Genomic DNA, 21,129 nt, shown 5'->3' on the forward strand with positions numbered 1-21,129 from the left:
AATGGGACCTAATCAAACTTATAAGCTTTTGCAAGCAAAGGAACCCATAAACAAAACAAAAAGACATCCTACAGACTGGGAGAAAATATTTGCAAATGATGTGACTGAAAAGGGCTTAATTTCCAAAATATACATAACAGTTCATACAACTCAATATCAAACAAACAACCCAATCAAAAAATGGGTGGAAGACCTAAATAGACATTTCTCCAAAGAAGACATACAGATGGCCAATAGAAAGAATGGCCGTCATTAAAAAGTCTACAAATAATAAATGCTGGAGAGGGTGGGGAGAAAAGGGATCCCACTTAACACTGTTGGTGGGAATGTAAACTGATGCAGCCCCTACGGAAAACAGTATGGAGGTTCCTCAAAAGACTAAAAATAGAGTTGCCATATGATCCAGCAATTCCACTCCTGGGCATATACCCAGACAAAGCTATAATTTGAAAAGATACATGCACCCCTATGTTCATAGCAGCACTATTTACAATAGCAAAGACATGGAAACAACCTAAATGTCCATTGACAGATGAATGGATAAAGAAGATGTGGTATGAATGGATAAAGATGTGGCACATATATACAATGGAATATTACTCAGCCATAAAAAGAAACGAAATTGAGTTATTTGTAGTGAGGTGGATGGACCTAGAGTCTGTCATACAGAGTGAAGTAAGTCAGAAGGAGAAAAACAAATACCGTATGCTAACACATATATACAGAATCTAAACAAAACAAAACAAAAAAAGGTCATGAAGAACCTAGGGGCAGGATGGGAATAAAGACGCAGACCTACTAGAGAATGGACTTGAGGACACGAGGAGGGTTAAGGGTAAGCTGGGACGAAGTGAGAGAGTGGCATGGACATATATACACTACCAAATGTAAAACCGATAGCTAGTGGGAAGCAGCCGCATAGCACAGGGAGATCAGCTCGGTGCTTTGTGACCACGTAGAGGGGGTGTGATAGGGAGGGTGAGAGGGAGAGAGATGCAAGAGGGAAGAGATATGGGGATACATGTATAGCTGATTCACTTTGTTATAAAGCAGAAACTAACACACTATTGTAAAGCAATTATACTCTAATAAAGATGCTAAAAAAAAAAAAAGACTCCATGCTTCCACTGCAGCGGGCATGGGTTCGATCCCTGGTCAGGAAACTAAGATCCTGCATGCCCTGCGGGGCGGCCCCCCACCCCCAAAAAAGAAAGAAAGATATGTGTGTGTTTGTGTGTGTATATACACACACACATATACATACAATGGAATATTACTCAGTCACAAAAAAGAATGAAATAATGCCATTTGCAGCAACATGGATGGACCTAGAGATTATCATACTAAGCGAAGTCAGTCAGAAAGAGAAAGACAAATACCATATGATATCACTTATATGTGGAATCTAAAATATGACACAAATGAACATATCTATGAAACAAAAACAGACTTACAGATATAGAGAACAGGCTTGTGGTTACCAAGGGGGGTGGAGAGGTGGGGGAGGGAAGGACTGGGAGTCTAGGATATTAGCAGGTGCAAACTATTATGTATAAAATGGATAAACAACAAGGTCCTAGTACAGCAAGGGAACTATATTCAGTATCCTGTGATAAACCATAACAAAAAATATGAAAAAGAATACATATGTATAACTGAGTCCCTTTGCTGCAGAGCAGAAATTAAACACAACACTGTAAATCAACTATATTTCAATAAAATTAAAAAAAACTTCTCAGCAAAAAAAGGTATAGGAGGAAACATCCTCAATATAATAAATAACTACGCAACACCTATAACTAAAAACGTAATTAATGTTGAAATATTGGATGCTTTTCCCCTAAGATCAGGAACAATCCAAAGCTATCCACTCTCACCACTTCTATTCAACATTCTACTGGATGCCCTAGCCAGTACAATAAGGCTGGGGAAAAAAATGGCATAAATGTAGGAAAGGAAGAAGTAAAATCATCATTATTTGCAAATGACTTGATTGTATATTATAGAAAATACTAAGAATTTTATTAAAAACTTACTTTAAAAAGTGAATTTAGCAAAACTGCAGATAAGAGGTCAATATGCAAAAACCAACTGTATTTCTATATATAGAAACAATTAGAAAATCTAATTAAAAGGCCCTAACACTGATTAAATAATACACATACTAAAAATGTATGTTGGGCCCTCTCAAATTCTGGTGAACAGGTAGGTTTTCAACCTAAGGGAGACCTAAAAGAGCTGATGTTAAATGTAAATCTGTATCTGCAACAACAATAATAATCACAGGTACCAAATATTGAGAACTAACAAAATGCTAGGTCTGTGCTAATAGTTTTACATGGATTATCTCAGCGTTATCTAAGAAATTATTATCCACATTTTTACAAGGAAAATGGGCTTAGAAAGATTAAGTAACTGAATCAAGGTTATACAAATAATAAGTAGGGAAGCCCAATCAGTAATCAGGTCTTTCTGGTTCCAAATTTCATGCTCTTAGCACTATATATAAATATACTATTTGAGTATCTTACTACCACAGAAAAAAATTTTTTTTGGTGTGGAATTGGTAGAACTCTATTTTATCCAACTCACTGTGATATTTGGAAGATTTTAAGATTTACATCATTTGAACCCCACCTCCAAATTGTTTTGAACGTAAGTATTAACATGAACATCAACTAACCTCACTTTCCAGAAAGAAAAAAACCAATGTCTTAACAAGGTTGGCATTTGGACCTTGTCGTCCCCTTCTTTTCATCATTCCATCCTCCTCTGGATCTCGACGACTGAAGAGCCTATGATAATATATGCAAAATACTTACTTTTAAAACGAAAATTTCCTGATTTAAAAAAACTGTCTGAATTCCATATTTAAGCATTTAACAAAGGAGTACATGGGAGCTGGGTAGGTACAGTATTTTCCAACTTTATACTAAGTAATTGCTATAAACCTTTTTCATTTCACACTTGGTGGTACTTCTAAATCCTTTTAAATTAACTTCTCAAGTTAGTTGCATTGTGAATTATTTCTTTTTAAAACCCTTACTGCATTTTAAGCAAGCATTTCTTTTTATAAAAGTATCACAATGACTAACCTATACCATTTATGCACATAAATCTATGATAAACATTCTTCTCTTTAAAAATGACATGTCTTTTCCTTCTATCCTGCTTGCACAATTTATCCCAAAGTCTGAACTTAGTGGCCTCTTTCTACGGGTATCATGATCACTCTTTCTTATAAACAACAAAAGTTATCACTGGATAACAATGAATAGAAAACTGTAGTGTAAATGTTTTACATCATGTACTCTTTCTAATAAATGCTTCACCCCAAACGAGCATTTAAATAAAATCTTTAAGATTTTACAATCTAAAATCTTACAATTTAGTCCAAGTGGTTCAAATTGTTCTCTTTAAAAGCCATTACATAACATTTGCTAAATATTTTCGGTGATTAGATATTCACACTGCTATCTATACTACCTAATCTGAGGTGTTAAACAGCAACATAAAAGAAAAGAGACTAAAGGATTCCTGTGGTTCTTATATCAAACCGTTATCAAAGTACTCGAAGTAAAACCTTTTATTATTTTGAAAAATATTTTTTTGTTAACGCAAAAATAGGCTTAAGACCGGTACTGAATAATTTTTAATAAGTTATATTTATATATATTTTAATATGAATGATAACACAATAAGTTACTTCCATTAAAGTATACTTTAGACAAATGAACAACAGAAATACAGATTTACTTTTTGTAGAGAAATTCTCCAGCTGCTACTGCTACTGGCCGATGAGCTGAATAAACTAGATGATAGACATTTTCACAATCTTCTGCAGTAAGAACTTCTTCACTACTCCTAAGAAGAAATAAGCAACAGCAGTTTTCACAGTAATGTTGTAATTTTAAGCATACTGATTACAAAAATTCATATTCACACATTACAAAATAGTACACTTCCACTTTTAAACTTGTGTTTAAAAAAAAAACCTTCATTAAGAACTTCTGTTGAAAGAAGAAATCAACCTTATTTGATTATCGTCTATCAGTAAAAGCATCCCCTGACAAAACAGCTGAGTATTTTGTTAACACCTAAGATCAATGGGAGGTAAAATGAGAGTGAATACCGAGTATAATGAAATATATACTAAGAGAAATAACAATGTGACAAATATGCTAAAGGGAAATGAAGACAAAATAATATAAACTAACATAGGAAAAAAAGTGGTGGTATGCTAAGAGCTTAGAGTTAATAATCACAAAGAACATTTTGCATGTATTTCATAGTAATATTAAGGCAAGAGACAATATTGCAACATTAAAATACACTAACACTCCAGTTATCTCACAATGAAGAATAATACTTCATTCACCATGTATTAAACACCATATAAGACAATGCAAAAGCATTTTAGCAAATAATTAACATTTAAGTGCCAAAGACCTTTACAATATATCATTAAAAAAATCTTACTAAAATGCAGTGCTCATTTTACTGACCTTATTTTAAAAGAACAAAATAAACCTAACAAAATCTTGGTAAATCAAAGTCATTATTAGGCCCATCAACCACAGTACCCCAGAGTAAACCTTGTTGGGTGCTTCCATAGTGGGACTCTGCATTCTAAGTCCTGACCTCTGGCACCTCTTTCCCTCCTAATATGCTTTTAGTCTACTGTGAGATAAACAATCTAGGTTTTTACCATTATATGTAAATTAGGAATCATAGGACCGCCATCAGAGAAAAAAGCCTAAGGATAGTAGATGTTAGTTCAGGAGCTCAGATCCTTTTTGGTTTTCTGCTGTGCACAAGGTTTCCAGAAGTCTGATGTCTAAGGAAGTATTACCTCTTTTTGAGAAAAATGAAACCAAAATGTTAAAAGTTTGAAAAGCACTTTAATTTAAATTAACTCGATGTGTAATACTGGATCATTTTTGGAAAAACCACTTGTGCCATCTTATAATAAAATATATACATATACATATATATTGAATCAAATCAGTGAAACTATAGTAAATGTGTAGTAGTTCACTCATTTTAACCAATAAGGAATGTTCCTGACAAGTTTCAGTTATTAGGTATATACATGGCTGAATCAACAAAAATGGCCATTACCCTTCATTAAAATACCAGAAACAACAAAAAAAGATGTCCACAGGGTATTACGGAGGAAAAGGGGAGAAGCTGTAGAATTATAAGTAGGATACTATTATTTTCTTATTTACTTCAGGATTCTTTCAATATTTTTATAACGTGCATATAATAATTTATAAATCCAATTAAAAATTAAAGAAAAATGCAATTGTTAAGACTGCTCAAAATTCCCCCAGTTAAGTGAATTCTCAGAAAATGTCAGTGTATCTAGAGCTGCCTTCTTTTTTTCTGATTTTTTTAAATTTAATTTTTATTTTATATTGGAGTACAGTAGATTTACTATGTTGTGTTAGTTTCAGGTGTACAGCAAAGCAATTTAGTTATACATATATCTATTCTTTTTCAGATTCTTTTCCCATATAGGTTGTTACAGAGTAGTGAGCAAAGTTCCCTGTGCTATACAGTATGTACTTGTTGATTATCTATTTTATATATAGTAGTGTGTATATATTAATCCCAACCACCTAATTTAAATTTTGAGGTAGAGCTGCCTTCTTTTTAATGACTGCAATGTAGTCCATTTCATATAAATGGCGTTAATAACCATGCTCCTCAAACAGGACTGCTGCATTAAATGAGATAACCCTTATGAGGTGCTTCTATTAGTTATTATATAAAAATTTAATTCTTCCTCTATTAATAATCATCTAGAATATTTCCAAAATTCTATTACAAATAGTACTATGTTAGAGAATAAGCATTTTATATTTTGAATAGATACTGCCAAGCTTTGCTCCAAAGAGGTTATACCATTCATAGTCCCATCAATAATGTAAGGGTCTGTTTTTGCATAGCCTTACCAACGTAGTGTATTACCAAACACATTTTGTATCTTTGTCAAGCAATAGGTAAAAGATGGTCTCATTTTAATATACATATCTCTAAGTACGGCTAAACAACTTTTCATATGTTTAAATTTTTATTTTCTTTTCTGTCTATGATGTGGTTCCTAACTTTTGACTCTTTTCCTATTGGGTTTCTGTTCTTTTTATTGATTTATTGAAAGTGACTCCTATGATGCAAATATTTTGCCCAGTCTGTCATTTGTTTTCTGAGTTTGTTTATATTTTATGTCATATACACATTTCTAGTTTTTTTTCTTCTAGTTTCATGTAGTTAAAATTCAGTATTTTTTTTAATGTCTAGGTTTTAAGTCATGCTCAGAAAGACATTGCTCAGTTTACATATAAAATATAAATGTTTAGGGCTTCCCTGGTGGCGCAGTGGTTGAGAGTCCGCCTGCCGATGCAGGGGACACGGGGTCGGGCCCCGGTCCGGGAAGATCCCGCATGCCGCGGAGCGGCTATGGCCGCTGAGCCTGCGCGTCCGGAGCCTGTGCTCCGCAATGGGAGAGGCCACAACAGTGAGAGGCCCGCGTACCGCAAAAAAATAAAATATAAATGTTTAATCTTCCCCTAAGTTTTCATCTAGCACTTTAATGGTCTCATTTATCTACATTTAAACATTTCATCCACCTGGAAATCATTTCTACATAAGGTCAAAATATGAATCCAATTTAATTTCCCCCCAAATTGAACCTAAGTGTCACAAAACCATTTATTTTCTAATAGGAAACGACCCTTACCCTACACTAGGTTCCTGGATGCATTTAAGTTTGTCTCTATTCTTTATTCCGTGCCACTGATTTGTCTATTCACATACTAGTGCCAAAATTTAAAAGTTACTATGGTAGGGGTAGGGAGGGATAAATTAGGAGTTTGGGATTAACATATACACACTGATATGTATAAAACAGATAACCAGCAAGGACCTACTATATATATGTATAACCGAAACACTGTGCTATACACCTGAAATTAACACAACACTGTAAATCAACTATACTTCAATTTTTTAAATTAATAATAATAAAAGTTACTGTGGTTTTACAATATAGTGACTTAAAATCATACCGGGTAGTCGTCTCTCGTTAGTTTTTAATCAGAATTTTGCTGGCTACTCTTACATGATGACTTTCCCATACATATGAGTATCAGAATTAGCACGCTATGCTTTTTTTTTTGAAAAGGCCCTTTTGCAATTATTTGGATCATGTTAACAACCTAAATGTCCATTAATAGATGAATGAATAAATAAAATGTGTTATACATACAATGGAATATACTGAGTCTCAAAAAGGAATAAAATTCCGATACATAACCTAACATGGATAAACTCTGAAGACATTATGCTAAGTGAAATAAGCCTGCTACAAAAGGGCAAATATTGTATAATTCCACTTATATGAGGTACCTAAAATAATCAAATTCAGAGATAAAGAGTAGACAATATGACTTAAAATCACACTTGGCAGTCGTCTACAGAGTATCAGTATGGGAAGATAAAAAAGGTTCTGGAGATGGATAACGCTGATGGCTGCACAACATTATGAATGTACTTAATTCCACTGATCTGTACTCTTAAATATGTTTAAATGGTAAATCTTGTATATATCACCACACCTTTTTAAAAAGAAAAAAAGTTAATTCCATCACTTTTACATTTTAACATGATAGAATACGTTTTAAATTCAGATTGTTTACAGATAAGTTTCAGTAAATACTAATTTCTGAAAGTGTGACAAGGGACTTCCCTGGTGGTCCAATGGTAAAGAATCTGCCTTACAATGCAGGGGACACAGGTTTGCTCCCTGGTCAGGGAACTAAGATCCCACATGCCAAGGGGCAACGAGCATGCCACAACTACTGAGCTCTCGCACCTCAACTAGAGCCCGTGTGCCGCTAACTACAGAACCCATGCACTCTGGAACCCGTGCGCCACACCTACAGAGCCCACGCACCCTGAAGCCTGCGCGCCACAACTAGAGAGAGAAAACCCGCAAGCCACAACTAAAGAGAAGCCCACGCACTGAAACGAAAGATCCCAAATGCCTCAACAAAGATCCTGCATGCTGCAACTAAGACCCAACACAGCCAAAAATAAATAAGATAAATAAATAATAAATAAAATCTTAAAAAAATAATAGTGACAAAATATGATAGGCATATTTAACACATTCAAGTGTTTAACTTTATTTCAAGAGTATCTAGAGACAGTAAAATTGAAAGGAAACTAGTCAAGAGAATGAGAACACATGAATTCCTAGCTCAGAATTTTCTAGTCCAATGGTTCTCTCTTCCTGTTTTCTCAACTTTACATGAAAAAATTAAACTTTTTGCTGTAAAACCCCCAAGTTATTAAAGTTTAGATCTAGATAAATTTAAACCAAGTATTCTAATGTATTATTTAGATAACTAGACATTAGCAATATGCGATAAATACATACTTACTGTTGGACTTCCCTGGTGGCCCAGCAGTTAAGACTCTGCACTCCCAATGCAGGGAGCCCGGGTTCGATCCCTGGTCAGGGAACTAGATGCTACATGCATGTTACAACTAAGAGCCTGCATGCCACAACTAAAAGATCCCACATGCCGCAACTAAGACCCAGGGCAGCCAAATAAATAAATATTTTTTAAAAAACATACTTACTGTAAAACAAGAGTGAGTAATTTTATTGCTTGTACTGCAACATCATATTCTTTGTCAAGGGTCATAGACACAATTCTATCCTAAGGACAAAAATAATTAAAATATTCTTAAAGGGAAAGCCAGAAAAAATACTTTCAAATAACAGATAATTTTTAAATACTTAGAGTAATACTAACCTTGAACCGACTGGTAAATAGCTCCAGTTTGGAATTAAGCTCTTTGTTATAATAAAGCCCTTGTAGAGCCGTGAGACATTTGAGTCTTACCTCACCTTGCTGAATGAAACAAGAGGAGAAAATGCATTAAAACTCTGCATATTTTCAACCTGAACATTCAAGATACTTACAATATTTTCTACTTTAAATATGCTCTATACAATAGCATTTCTTCGGAAACTCTCATCTTTGATAATGCAAAAATAGGAATCAATACATAAACATCTAAAACTAAATACCTTTGGGGTTACTACTGCTGTGGGTCAAATGAAAATTTTTTGAAAATTTTTTCAGAGCAATACTATTGTGAAAGACGATAGTAGCATATTTCACAGTAAGTTTTCCTTTACAGAAATTAGTATTTGTAAGGAATATATACAAAGAACTTCAAGGCTTGTAAAGAGGCAGACTAAGAGAAAGGTAGATTAATTTAAAAAAAATAAAAAAGGTCAGAAGCCAAGTTGTAACTTATAATCTGGCTAAGATACATGTTTATCAAGAGAATCAAAATTAAAGAAATTTTAAAATGTATAGAGCACTTACATATTAACAGAGTAAGAATTCTTCTTACTGCTCTAAGAAATGTCTCACCACTACCACCATCGCCTACATGATCCAATTGTTTCAGTACAAAAATTGTTTCAAGATTGAAGGCTAAATCAGTCACCAAGATTCAAAAAACTAGGGGACTTTATGTGATAGAGACCATATTTTCATGGAGCGGACAGAAAAGAATAAAGGAGAGAGGCCTATAGGAATGTGTTCCCAGTTTTACCTATATGCAGATAAGTCACTATGAATGAGAGCAGCAGATAGCTATGCCTATGTGTAAAAAGAAAAGCAGTATATAAGGCATATCTTACCTTATCATGCATAGTCCAACCAACATATTTTAAATAACTGTCATTAAGAAAGGCATCACTATACATTTTCATCCAAATGCCAATTTCTTCAATGCAAATAGCTCGGATTTCAGCTATTGCATCCCTGCATGGAGGAAGGAAAATTATGCATATTAGTGCCAGTATACCACAGGACTTGTGGTTTATTTAAGCAGCACCAAATACTCCATACCTACTATGAATATACCACTACCTTAAGTATTACTGGGGATTTAAATGTAGAATTGAAGCATGGCCCCCGAATGCCAAGAGCTTACAGTCTAGTTGTCAAAGCATAATTATCACCATATAAATATTTAAAGTTAAATAAACCTACAAACAGAATCCAATCCCCACCTTTTATACCATGCCATACCCCAGCCTTTGTTCACACCTCCTGGGCATGGTGTGTTCAGACAGCAGGAACACTAGTCTGGTTAGATAATATTTTCCGGGTGAGAATTAGTTACACCTAATATTGAGGCCAAGCTCAATTTGGATTTGAATGTCAGACTAAATTATTTTGAATTCATCCTGTAGGTAATGGTAAGTCATTCAAGGCTTTTGAGCAGAAGAATGATGCAACAAAAGAACATTTTAAGACAACTGCAATAATCTCTAGGCATGAGAATGACGAGGGAACAGACTAAGGTAATGGTGACAACAGAAATAAAAAGGTAAGAATAGACAAAGGGATATTACAAAGGAAGTATTAACCTGATTCAATAACTGCCAAGTTAAGGAAATGACGGAGAAGTTAAATAAACATGCCACCAACATTTAAAGAATAGGTTACAGCAGAAATGGTGGTAAGATTACCTATTTCTTTCCTCTACTCATTCAAAATAAGGGAAACATCTCACTTAAATCTATCCAGCTTTTCCCACTAATATTCAAATGGAAGAGGAAAGAGTCAGGAATCAGAACGTACAGTCTCTACTAACATAGTACCTCCAAAATCAATTAAGTATTCTGTACCCTGACTCCTAATAACAGCAGTAGCTTCCATTTTCTGGGCATCTACAAGTCAAGCACAACATTACCCCATTTTCAGATAGAAAACAAAGTTGAGAGCAGTTAAGTAACTTGCATAGAGTGTCTCAATCAGTGGAAGAGCTTAGATTCTAACACTGATCTTACTCTAACATGATTTCCACTAAATTTATATTACATAAACCACTAAATATCCAAACTTGAACAGGATAAGAGTTACATTAAAAAAACTGCCCTGACTTACCGGTATCTATGTACAAACACTCCCTTAAATATTGCATTCATCATATTTTCTATTTCATCTTGATTTTCTTGAAGCTGAAAAGAACACATCATTTCTTTTCAATTGTAATGGAAGAGAACCAAAAGGACATCTAAAAGTTGTTACAAACACAAATGCAGGTTTCTCCAGTGTTTTGGTTATTACACCCAATTCCTTTTTTTTTTTTAACATCTTTATTGGAGTATAATTGCTTTACAGTGGTGTGTCAGTTTCTGCTTTACAACAAAAATATGGAACACTTCACGAATTTGCATGTCATCCTTGCGCAGGGGCCATGCTAATCTTCTCATTCCAACTTTAGTATATGTGCTGCCGAAGCGAGCACCCAATTCTTAATTCCACTAAACGAAAAGTGTCCACATACAAAAATTAACATCTGTTGTCTATCAGGTAGCCACAGTCCCTTGATACCTGGAATATTTGTACTTGGTTTTTAATGTTTAGCTGGTAGACTAATTTTTTAAATGGTCACGTATTTTCATTGTATAAACGTACATAAAGAAATCTGTTATGTAGTTTATTATAATACATATTATATAACATATAATCAAAAGAGCATAACAATGTTTCATTATCTTGGTCTGTAGCATCTGAAAAATAAGTCATGTTAACTAGTGCCTGCTCAAAGAACAAAAACGATTTGAGTAAAATAACTTGGCAAAAAATTTGTCTCCCTGCTAAATATTTTTGAGGGAAACAAGGCTCACTTGAAATAACCAACTAAACATTTCAAATCTGGGTTGACTTATTTACTCCCATGTATTTTCAACTCAGAGCTTGAGAGTTAAGAGAAAATTGTTTCAGAGCTTGAGAAGTACAAGGAAAATCTTTCACACGCTAAGTATTAATTAGCTTTTAGATTATGTTCTATGTTTCTGTAAAATGCTTTTTTTCTTTTCATGAATATAATCTCACATTTCCAAATAATGCTAACAAGGGCATGCACTTGTATTAATTAGCACAGTCAAAGGCACAGGTGGTCTTTCAACATGTTTAAAAACTTAACCCACGCTAGAAGTATTAATATCTTATATTTGTACAAGAATTTTAAACTCAAAACCCCTTTTTACCTATATCCACTCATTCTATGTTCAGAATCTTAGAATCAGGCCATAATTTCATGCATTATGTTCATCTAATAAAGCATCCAATGCAACTTATTAACTAAGTTAAGGGGCAAAAAGGTCAATTCTTCATTTCAACTACAGTTGACCCGTGAACAACGCAGGGGCTAGGGACGCTGACCCTCCACACAGTTGAAAATCCAAATAAAACTTATAGTCGGCCCTCCGTATATGCAGTTTCTCTGTATCCACAGTTTCTCCACATACAAGGTTCCACAACCAAAGATTCAACCAACTGTGGATCATGTAAGTACTGTAATATTTACTACTGAAAAAAATCCAAGTATCAATGGATTTGCACAGTTCAAACCTGTATTGTTCAAGGGTCAACCGTACGTGAAAAAGATGAGGAGTTTAGGCATGGTGGAAATGTGGGCAAGATTTTTCTGGCTTCTCTTGAGCAGGGGGCATTTAAAAAAGTTATTGGCTATCTCAGAAATAACCAACTTTTAAATTATAGTTACCACTACCCCCAAAAAAATGTCAAAATCAAGTAAGTAATTTATGGAACACCACGGCAAATATTTTAACTCAACTGCATTACTAGTATTTCTGAAACAGCAGACTTTGCCTATTAGAAATAAAAATAAACATCCCCAATATCAGATAGTAAAATATTACATCACCAATGAAGGAGGAATTTAAATCAAAAACACAACATCAAGGGAATTCCCTGGCGGTCCAGTGGTTAGGACTCGGCGCTTTCATTGCCAGGGCCTGGGTTCAATCCCTGGTCAGGGAACTAAGATCCCACAAGCCGCACGGCATGGGGGCAGGGGAGACAACAACAACAACGACCAAAATACACAACATCGAAAGATTTATTATTACTTAGCATAAAACTGAAAAAATATATTTTCCTCATTCAAAGTTGAATTTGGTGGTCATTAATGTTAACCAAGTGCCTCTTACACTATAAAAAAACCAAAAACACAGATTATGACAGCATAAATAGCTTATAAGTTATTTTTCAAAGTGACTTTACATAAGTGAAACCTCATTTCATCCTGACAATAAGCTGACGGAGGCAGTTAGGAGAGATATTTTCACAGTAGAGATGAACAACACTAAAGCATTAAGCAGCTTGTCAGACTGGCCCAGGACTCCTTATGTGAAGCCTTGAACTCTTAATCCTAGTCCACATAGAAAGAATATATACACAGAAGGTACTGTTGGCATGAATAATCAACAAAAATAAGTTAGATGTATAAACAACCTGAAACATGTTGTTTAAAATTTTCAAAAAAACTTATCCGATGAACTAGCAAAGTTATATCATAATTAATGGTGACCAAGTTAGTTACAGATTAATAGCTTAAATATTCAGTGCAAAAGTGTACGTACCTCTTTCCGCTTCTGTAGCAGGAGTTCTAGCCTCTCATTGGCTCGTTTTCCAATCATTTTATTCCGTTCTGCCTCATATTGTCTTTGTGTATTATCCATATTAATGCTAAGATTTAGTGCCACATTCACCAAAGCTGTCATCAACTTCATAGCTATTTTTAAATGGAAAATGTTGAACTTAGTCTCACAGACACAAAAATTTACAAGTTAAGATCAATTTAAGAGAAATTAAAAACAAGATGGGCTGTTCCGCTTCTAACAGAAAAGAAAAATATAGCTGCTACAAATGACAACAACAATAGTAAAACAACAGCTAATGTGTATTGAATACTTACTATATGTCAGTTACCTATGCTAAATACTTTTCCTGGATTAATTCCTAATCCTTACAACAGCCCTCAAAGTTAAGTATTATCCTCATTTCATTCATGAAGAACCTGAAGCTCAGGGAGATTAAGAAATCTGCCTCAGACTACACAGTTCATATACATAGTTAAACCAAGATTCAAAACTAGGTAATCTGACTCTAGACTATGCTCAGATCCCACTATACTATGATATATATGTCTCCTACAATGACCTTTTCCAGAGACCATGATTCACCTTCTAAATAAATTTTGATTCATACAGCAGTCATTTAGCTATCCAGTAACCAAAGGGGGAGGGAACTTAAGTGCTTTTTATCAAAGTACAGTGTGTAGAAATGTTGAAGTTTTATCAGTACTTGATTTCCTTTAATTTTACTCTATTACATATCATCATAAAGACAATGGTGCGATTATGAAGGACAGATCTAGATAAAAAGTCAAAAGTACAAAGAGTAAAATATCACTCAATAAAGTGCTTTTTATCAGAGTTCCTCCAGATCTCTACCTTCTGTTACTGAACTCTTGCTACTGAGACAAGACTCACTGCCTGTGATTTCAAACTTATTAGTTGAAATATCTGAACACTTTATGCTTAATATAGCTTAGTCCAGACTATGTCTCACACCTGGTTCACTGCGTGATAGAACACCACAAAACTAAACCTTAATTTGTGGCTATTGGCTCTCTTTAAAAGAGATTCCCAATCTTCTGAGCTATTCCACACCTTCAGCAAACCAGTTTGTCATTCTGATCTAAAATTACCCACCTTACCCCATCATATATGTTTTAATTTACTTTAACTGTTCAAGTTCTTAACATCAAAGCTACCTAAATTCACAGAGCAAGATCACATTCATATTTTGTGACCTCAAATCTAAAAGCAAAACCTACAGGTTGACTGTATGCATTTTATTTTTTTTTAAATGGAGGGCTGAGCAGAAGTACATCTTTAATCATAGCTTTAATTCTCTGGGGAAATATTCTAAAGGAAAAAACATCCCCACACTTAGAGAAAGAAACATTTTTGTAGAAATCAAAATATTCTATCATTAAGGCTTAGAATACTATAGTAACAATTAATGCCTAGTTGATTTATTCAAACTCAAACCAAAAAGCACATATTCAATAATAGTACTTTCAGCACAAAAGAGAAACCAGAATATTTTATCAACATCAACACTAAAAACCACTGTTCTAGAATTAATCATGTGAGCCTTAAAAATGTAACTCATTTCATTAAAATTTAAAGAGCAAAGAATCTGACTCAGCCTAAAGTTACTCAGAAGCGTAAGAAAAATCAACTTTTTGTGGTGTGATTAAATAAGCATCATCCTATAGTGACCATCATACCAGGAGGGACTATGCTAGCAGAGACTACGCATAAAAGTCATTTAGAACTACATATCCAAAATGACTGTTCCCCAAATTTGCTGTCAATACCTTCCTTGATAAAACGTATTTCAAGAACCCAACAGATCACTATGCCATAGAAAGGGAGAAGAGGTGGATAGGAAACAAGTAGGTTTACCACAAGAAAATTAATTATGCCTTCAGAAAATCAAAACTGAAGATATCATTCCATTCCCAGTAATTCGTGAGGGTTGAAGGAGAGGGGAGAGTGTCCTCTTAGGGGCTACTTAATAAATAAAATTAATTTGTCACCATTATTTCATTTCTTTTAATGAAAATCATTTTCATCTCTAACCTAAGAAAATGCACAGAAAATATTTCTAAATACTGACCTGCCAGGGTGCTTGTGTGTCGAAATGCTCTGACTTGTGAGTCAGACAATCCTGTAAGAAGTGAAATGACCGTATCCATCATGTACTCATCATATATGATACTATATTGACACTGCCGTACTAATACGCCAATGAATTCACAGAAACTGGATTTGAACTTCTTCCACTGAGGACCAGCCATGGTAAGTGGATAATCTCCACTATCCTAAAACAGAAATTTTAAACAGCAATTTCATTTAAAACACATGACTTAATAAACTTTTACTTTTTTTTTTCAAATACTCTAGGCAGAAGCTGAAAAGACTCCTTTATCGGACCTCCCTGGTGGTGCAGTGGTTAAGAATCCGGCTGCCAATGCAGGGGACACAGGTTCGAGCCCTGGTCCGAGAAGATCTCACATGCCACGGAGCAACTAAGCCCGTGCGCCACAACTACTGAGCCTGTGCTCTGGAGCCCGCAAGCCACGACTACTGAGCCCATGTGCCACAACTACTTAAGTCCACACGCCTAGAGCCCATGCTCTGCAACAAGAGAAGCCACCGCAATGAGAAACCCGCGTACCGCAACGAAGAGCAGCCCCCGCTTGCCGCAACTAGAGAAAGCCCGTGCGCAGCAATGAAGACCCAATGCGGCCGAAAATAAAATATAATAAACAAATTTATTTTTTAAACAAAGACTCCTTTATCTCATCTTTCTTCTATAATAAATCCTCAAAGTAGGCAGGAGAATAATATGCAAAGGTAGAGGTACCTTTGAACACATCTCTTTTATTTAAGATCAAAATGGATGGGACTTCCCCAGTAGTCCAGTGGTAAAGAATCCGCCTTACAATATGCAGGGGACACAGGTTCGATCCCTAGACAGGGAACTGGGATACCATATGCCATGGGGTAAACTAAGCCCATGAGCCACAACTACTGAACTCGCCTCAGCTAGAGAGCCCGCATGCCGCAAACTACAGAGCCCACGTACTCTGGAATCCACGTTCCACAACTAAAGAGAAGCCCGTGAGCCGCAAATTAAGATCCCACGTGCCTCAACAAAGATCCCGCATGCTGCAACTAAGACCCAATGCAGCCCTAAATAAATAAATACATAAATAATAAATCTTTTAAAAAACAAAATGGATATTCTGAATTCACTCTAACCAATGAAAACATATACCAATTACATACTAAAATAAAAAGCCTCTCCCATCAAACAAAACATTATTCTGATAAGCAAAGATACGGTTACTAAATTTCTTTAAAACAAAACCAAACCAACATCAAACCAAAGTTATATGTTTTAATGGATTCAAAATGATGAAATCACATTCTCAGCCAGTCTAATGGATTGATGTATGAGTTATAAATAATCGAAGGATTACAATGTATGTTTTCATTAGCTTCAGGACATCAAATAGTCAGCAGATGTAAACAATGAGATATTTTTTTTAAAAATGGAAATGTAGCTAGAATGACCTGGAAAGACAGGTACTCAAGTACTCCTATATATAAGATGGGGCATTCACCAATGAAGATACACTGAGGTCCTCCATAAATCATTAAAAACAAGCAAGTCATAAAGATAAAAACAGAGATCAATACTACACAGAACCTCTAAAAGTAAGAGTTTCTGACAAGAATGTCCTAGAAACTTAAGGTCATTTTATCAGTATGATTTAGTAAAATTTTTAACAATTAAATTTTGTCGTTAGGGCCATACATTTTTAAAAATTTTAAGTCATGCCATAAACAAGTTGAACTATGTCTCATCTGAGAATAAGGTCCTAATACTCCACAAAAAGGTTTTCTTCCACATTTTCTGATTGGCTCATTTAGTGCTATATTGAAAAGTGTCATCTTAATTGCTGTTAGCAACTTGGTTTGCTGATATTTTCAAATCTTATTTCAGGATTCTTATTTCAAATAGCTGTTTAGAAGAAAGAAAGTTCTCACTAAAACATTTAATATCAGAAAGTTAAAATAATACCTTTCCTCATAATTATATCTCAATTAGAGACTGATTAATAGCACTTAGTGATCATCAAAGCCATTTTAACAACTCTTGTCTATCTTTTAGAATGATAGTTGAAAGCTCCTTCATCTGAGTAAGCAAAAAAAAAACCAAAAAACATCAAATAAAACTCAAATGAGACAAGGCTTTCTACTTGAAAATTCATGGTGAAAAGCTTTAAAGAGTAAAACTACTGGTGCTGGAATACAGCTGTGAACAAAACAAACAAAAATCCCTGTCCTGAAGGAGTTTATATTAAAGTAAATCTAAATATGTCTTTATTGGCAACAATACTTCAAAGACATCACCGTGATAAAGGATCAACTAAAGTCTAAGCTATTACTTATTATGGATTTGTATTGTTCTTACTACTCATATTTGAAACATAAATAAGACTTTAAACAATTTTATACATATATATGTATGTATGTATTTTCCTTTGCCTAAGCTTGCACCTGGTTCCCCAAGTATTTATCAAATCTTCCTTCTACAACATTCTAAGATATGTTTGTAGGCACTTAATTTTATTCTTACTTGAAATTTTAATTTTTTGACAAATAAAAACAGCTACCATTTATTAAGTTCTTACTATATGCCAGGCATTGTAAAATGCTAAGGAATTTTTCAAACATTACTGCATTTAATTTTCATAACAGCCTTGTAAGTATTTTTAGCTCCATTTTACAGATGATGAAACTGATGCTAAGACAACTTGCCCAAGGTCACATGGCCATCATTTGATTGGATTTCTACTGCCAAAGCTCTTACCCACAACACTAATATTCAGAATTTAATACTCTGAAGAGTAAATCAAGATCAAGATGCATAAAATTATCATAACATTTAGGGTAATAACTTACCTCATCAAACTCTTCAGTCATTTTTCGAATTATTTCAGAGTTCTGCATATGTCTAAACATTTCTGCTGTGACAACACCTGAAATTTGCAAGTGTAAGAAGTTAATGGTAAATTAAAAAAATAACTTCTAAGTCCATCTCTAACACTAAAATGTCTATAATCACACAATAAGGTGTACTTCAATAGCACTTGATCTTTACCGTGTTACTCAACCCTATAAAGCACAAATGCCATTATCAACATATACAAGAAAATAGCCCCACACTTCTGACAGGTATCTTTTTTTCCTAGAACAATCAGCCTTAGCCATTTCTACTTGACTTAACTTTACTCATGCATAGAATGACTAAGACCCTTTAATATAAAGCATATGTCATCAAGCATGAGGCAGCGTCCAGGGTAACATTTAAAACCTTGAGGATGAACCTGAAGAAAATAACGGAAAGAGTAATAGGAAGACTTCACTTTAGCCAGGTTTCTTTTTTTTTTTTTTTTTTTTTTGGTACGCGGGCCCCCCACAGCTGTGGCCCCTCCCACCGCGGAGCACAGGCTCCAGACGCGCAGGCCCAGCGTCCATGGCTCACGGGCCCAGCCGCTCCGCGGCACGTGGGATCCTCTCGGACCGGGGCACGAACCCACGCCCCCCGCATCGGCAGGCGGACCCTCAACCACTGCGCCACCAGGGAAGCCCCTAGCCAGGTTTCTTTATTAAGTACAACAATATGTAAGGCAACTACATCCCATCATCCCCTCGAAGGGCTTCAAATAAACCTAAGTAGTAAGCTGTAGTTCCTGCTCATCCAGAAGCCTGTAATCTAGCTGTAAGTTTAAACAAAGAATAACTGGGGGGGGAGCAGAGAGAAAGGGAAAAATAAAGTATTAAAGTTAGTACATAATAAATGCCCAAATGAGTTGAAAAGCCAAGAAAGGCTATAAGAGATCAATACTACACAGAACCTCTAAAAGTAAGAGTTTCTGACAAGAATGTCCTAGAAACTTAAGGTCATTTTATCAGTATGATTTAGTAAAATTTTTAACAATTAAATTTTGTCGTTAGGGCCATACATTTTTAAAAATTTTAAGTCATGCCATAAACAAGTTGAACTATGTCTCATCTGAGAATAAGGTCCTAATACTCCACAAAAAGGTTTTCTTCCACATTTTCTGATTGGCTCATTTAGTGCTATATTGAAAAGTGTCATCTTAATTGCTGTTAGCAACTTGGTTTGCTGATATTTTCAAATCTTATTTCAGGATTCTTATTTCAAATAGCTGTTTAGAAGAAAGAAAGTTCTCACTAAAACATTTAATATCAGAAAGTTAAAATAATACCTTTCCTCATAATTATATCTCAATTAGAGACTGATTAATAGCACTTAGTGATCATCAAAGCCATTTTAACAACTCTTGTCTATCTTTTAGAATGATAGTTGAAAGCTCCTTCATCTGAGTAAGCAAAAAAAAAACCAAAAAACATCAAATAAAACTCAAATGAGACAAGGCTTTCTACTTGAAAATTCATGGTGAAAAGCTTTAAAGAGTAAAACTACTGGTGCTGGAATACAGCTGTGAACAAAACAAACAAAAATCCCTGTCCTGAAGGAGTTTATATTAAAGTAAATCTAAATATGTCTTTATTGGCAACAATACTTCAAAGACATCACCGTGATAAAGGATCAACTAAAGTCTAAGCTATTACTTATTATGGATTTGTATTGTTCTTACTACTCATATTTGAAACATAAATAAGACTTTAAACAATTTTATACATATATATGTATGTATGTATTTTCCTTTGCCTAAGCTTGCACCTGGTTCCCCAAGTATTTATCAAATCTTCCTTCTACAACATTCTAAGATATGTTTGTAGGCACTTAATTTTATTCTTACTTGAAATTTTAATTTTTTGACAAATAAAAACAGCTACCATTTATTAAGTTCTTACTATATGCCAGGCATTGTAAAATGCTAAGGAATTTTTCAAACATTACTGCATTTAATTTTCATAACAGCCTTGTAAGTATTTTTAGCTCCATTTTACAGATGATGAAACTGATGCTAAGACAACTTGCCCAAGGTCACATGGCCATCATTTGATTGGATTTCTACTGCCAAAGCTCTTACCCACAACACTAATATTCAGAATTTAATACTCTGAAGAGTAAATCAAGATCAAGATGCATAAAATTATCATAACATTTAGGGTAATAACTTACCTCATCAAACTCTTCAGTCATTTTTCGAATTATTTCAGAGTTCTGCATATGTCTAAACATTTCTGCTGTGACAACACCTGAAATTTGCAAGTGTAAGAAGTTAATGGTAAATTAAAAAAATAACTTCTAAGTCCATCTCTAACACTAAAATGTCTATAATCACACAATAAGGTGTACTTCAATAGCACTTGATCTTTACCGTGTTACTCAACCCTATAAAGCACAAATGCCATTATCAACATATACAAGAAAATAGCCCCACACTTCTGACAGGTATCTTTTTTTCCTAGAACAATCAGCCTTAGCCATTTCTACTTGACTTAACTTTACTCATGCATAGAATGACTAAGACCCTTTAATATAAAGCATATGTCATCAAGCATGAGGCAGCGTCCAGGGTAACATTTAAAACCTTGAGGATGAACCTGAAGAAAATAACGGAAAGAGTAATAGG

At 34.6% G+C, this 21,129-nt stretch overlaps 1 protein-coding gene and 1 pseudogene across 1 annotated transcript in view; both read right to left on the reverse strand.

Annotated features, from left to right (window-relative positions):
• Window positions 1-21,129, reverse strand: part of STAG2 (STAG2 cohesin complex component) — a 117,413-nt gene that overhangs the window by 38,393 nt on the left and 57,891 nt on the right. Inside the window, exons 6-14 of the mRNA XM_024747079.1 lie at window positions 20,676-20,752; window positions 15,603-15,807; window positions 13,493-13,644; window positions 10,986-11,059; window positions 9,731-9,854; window positions 8,829-8,927; window positions 8,653-8,732; window positions 3,757-3,864; window positions 2,684-2,795 (exon numbers count right to left, since the gene is read on the reverse strand). Of these exons, the coding sequence (XP_024602847.1) occupies window positions 2,684-2,795; window positions 3,757-3,864; window positions 8,653-8,732; window positions 8,829-8,927; window positions 9,731-9,854; window positions 10,986-11,059; window positions 13,493-13,644; window positions 15,603-15,807; window positions 20,676-20,752 (1,031 nt within the window). The remainder of the gene's footprint in view (window positions 1-2,683; window positions 2,796-3,756; window positions 3,865-8,652; window positions 8,733-8,828; window positions 8,928-9,730; window positions 9,855-10,985; window positions 11,060-13,492; window positions 13,645-15,602; window positions 15,808-20,675; window positions 20,753-21,129) is intronic.
• Window positions 11,249-11,349, reverse strand: LOC112401136 (uncharacterized; annotated as a pseudogene).

Source organism: Neophocaena asiaeorientalis, unplaced genomic scaffold, assembly GCF_003031525.2.
Source record: "Neophocaena asiaeorientalis asiaeorientalis breed wild unplaced genomic scaffold, Neophocaena_asiaeorientalis_V1.1 scaffold492, whole genome shotgun sequence".
In the NCBI taxonomy this organism is placed as follows: Eukaryota; Metazoa; Chordata; class Mammalia; order Artiodactyla; family Phocoenidae; genus Neophocaena; species Neophocaena asiaeorientalis.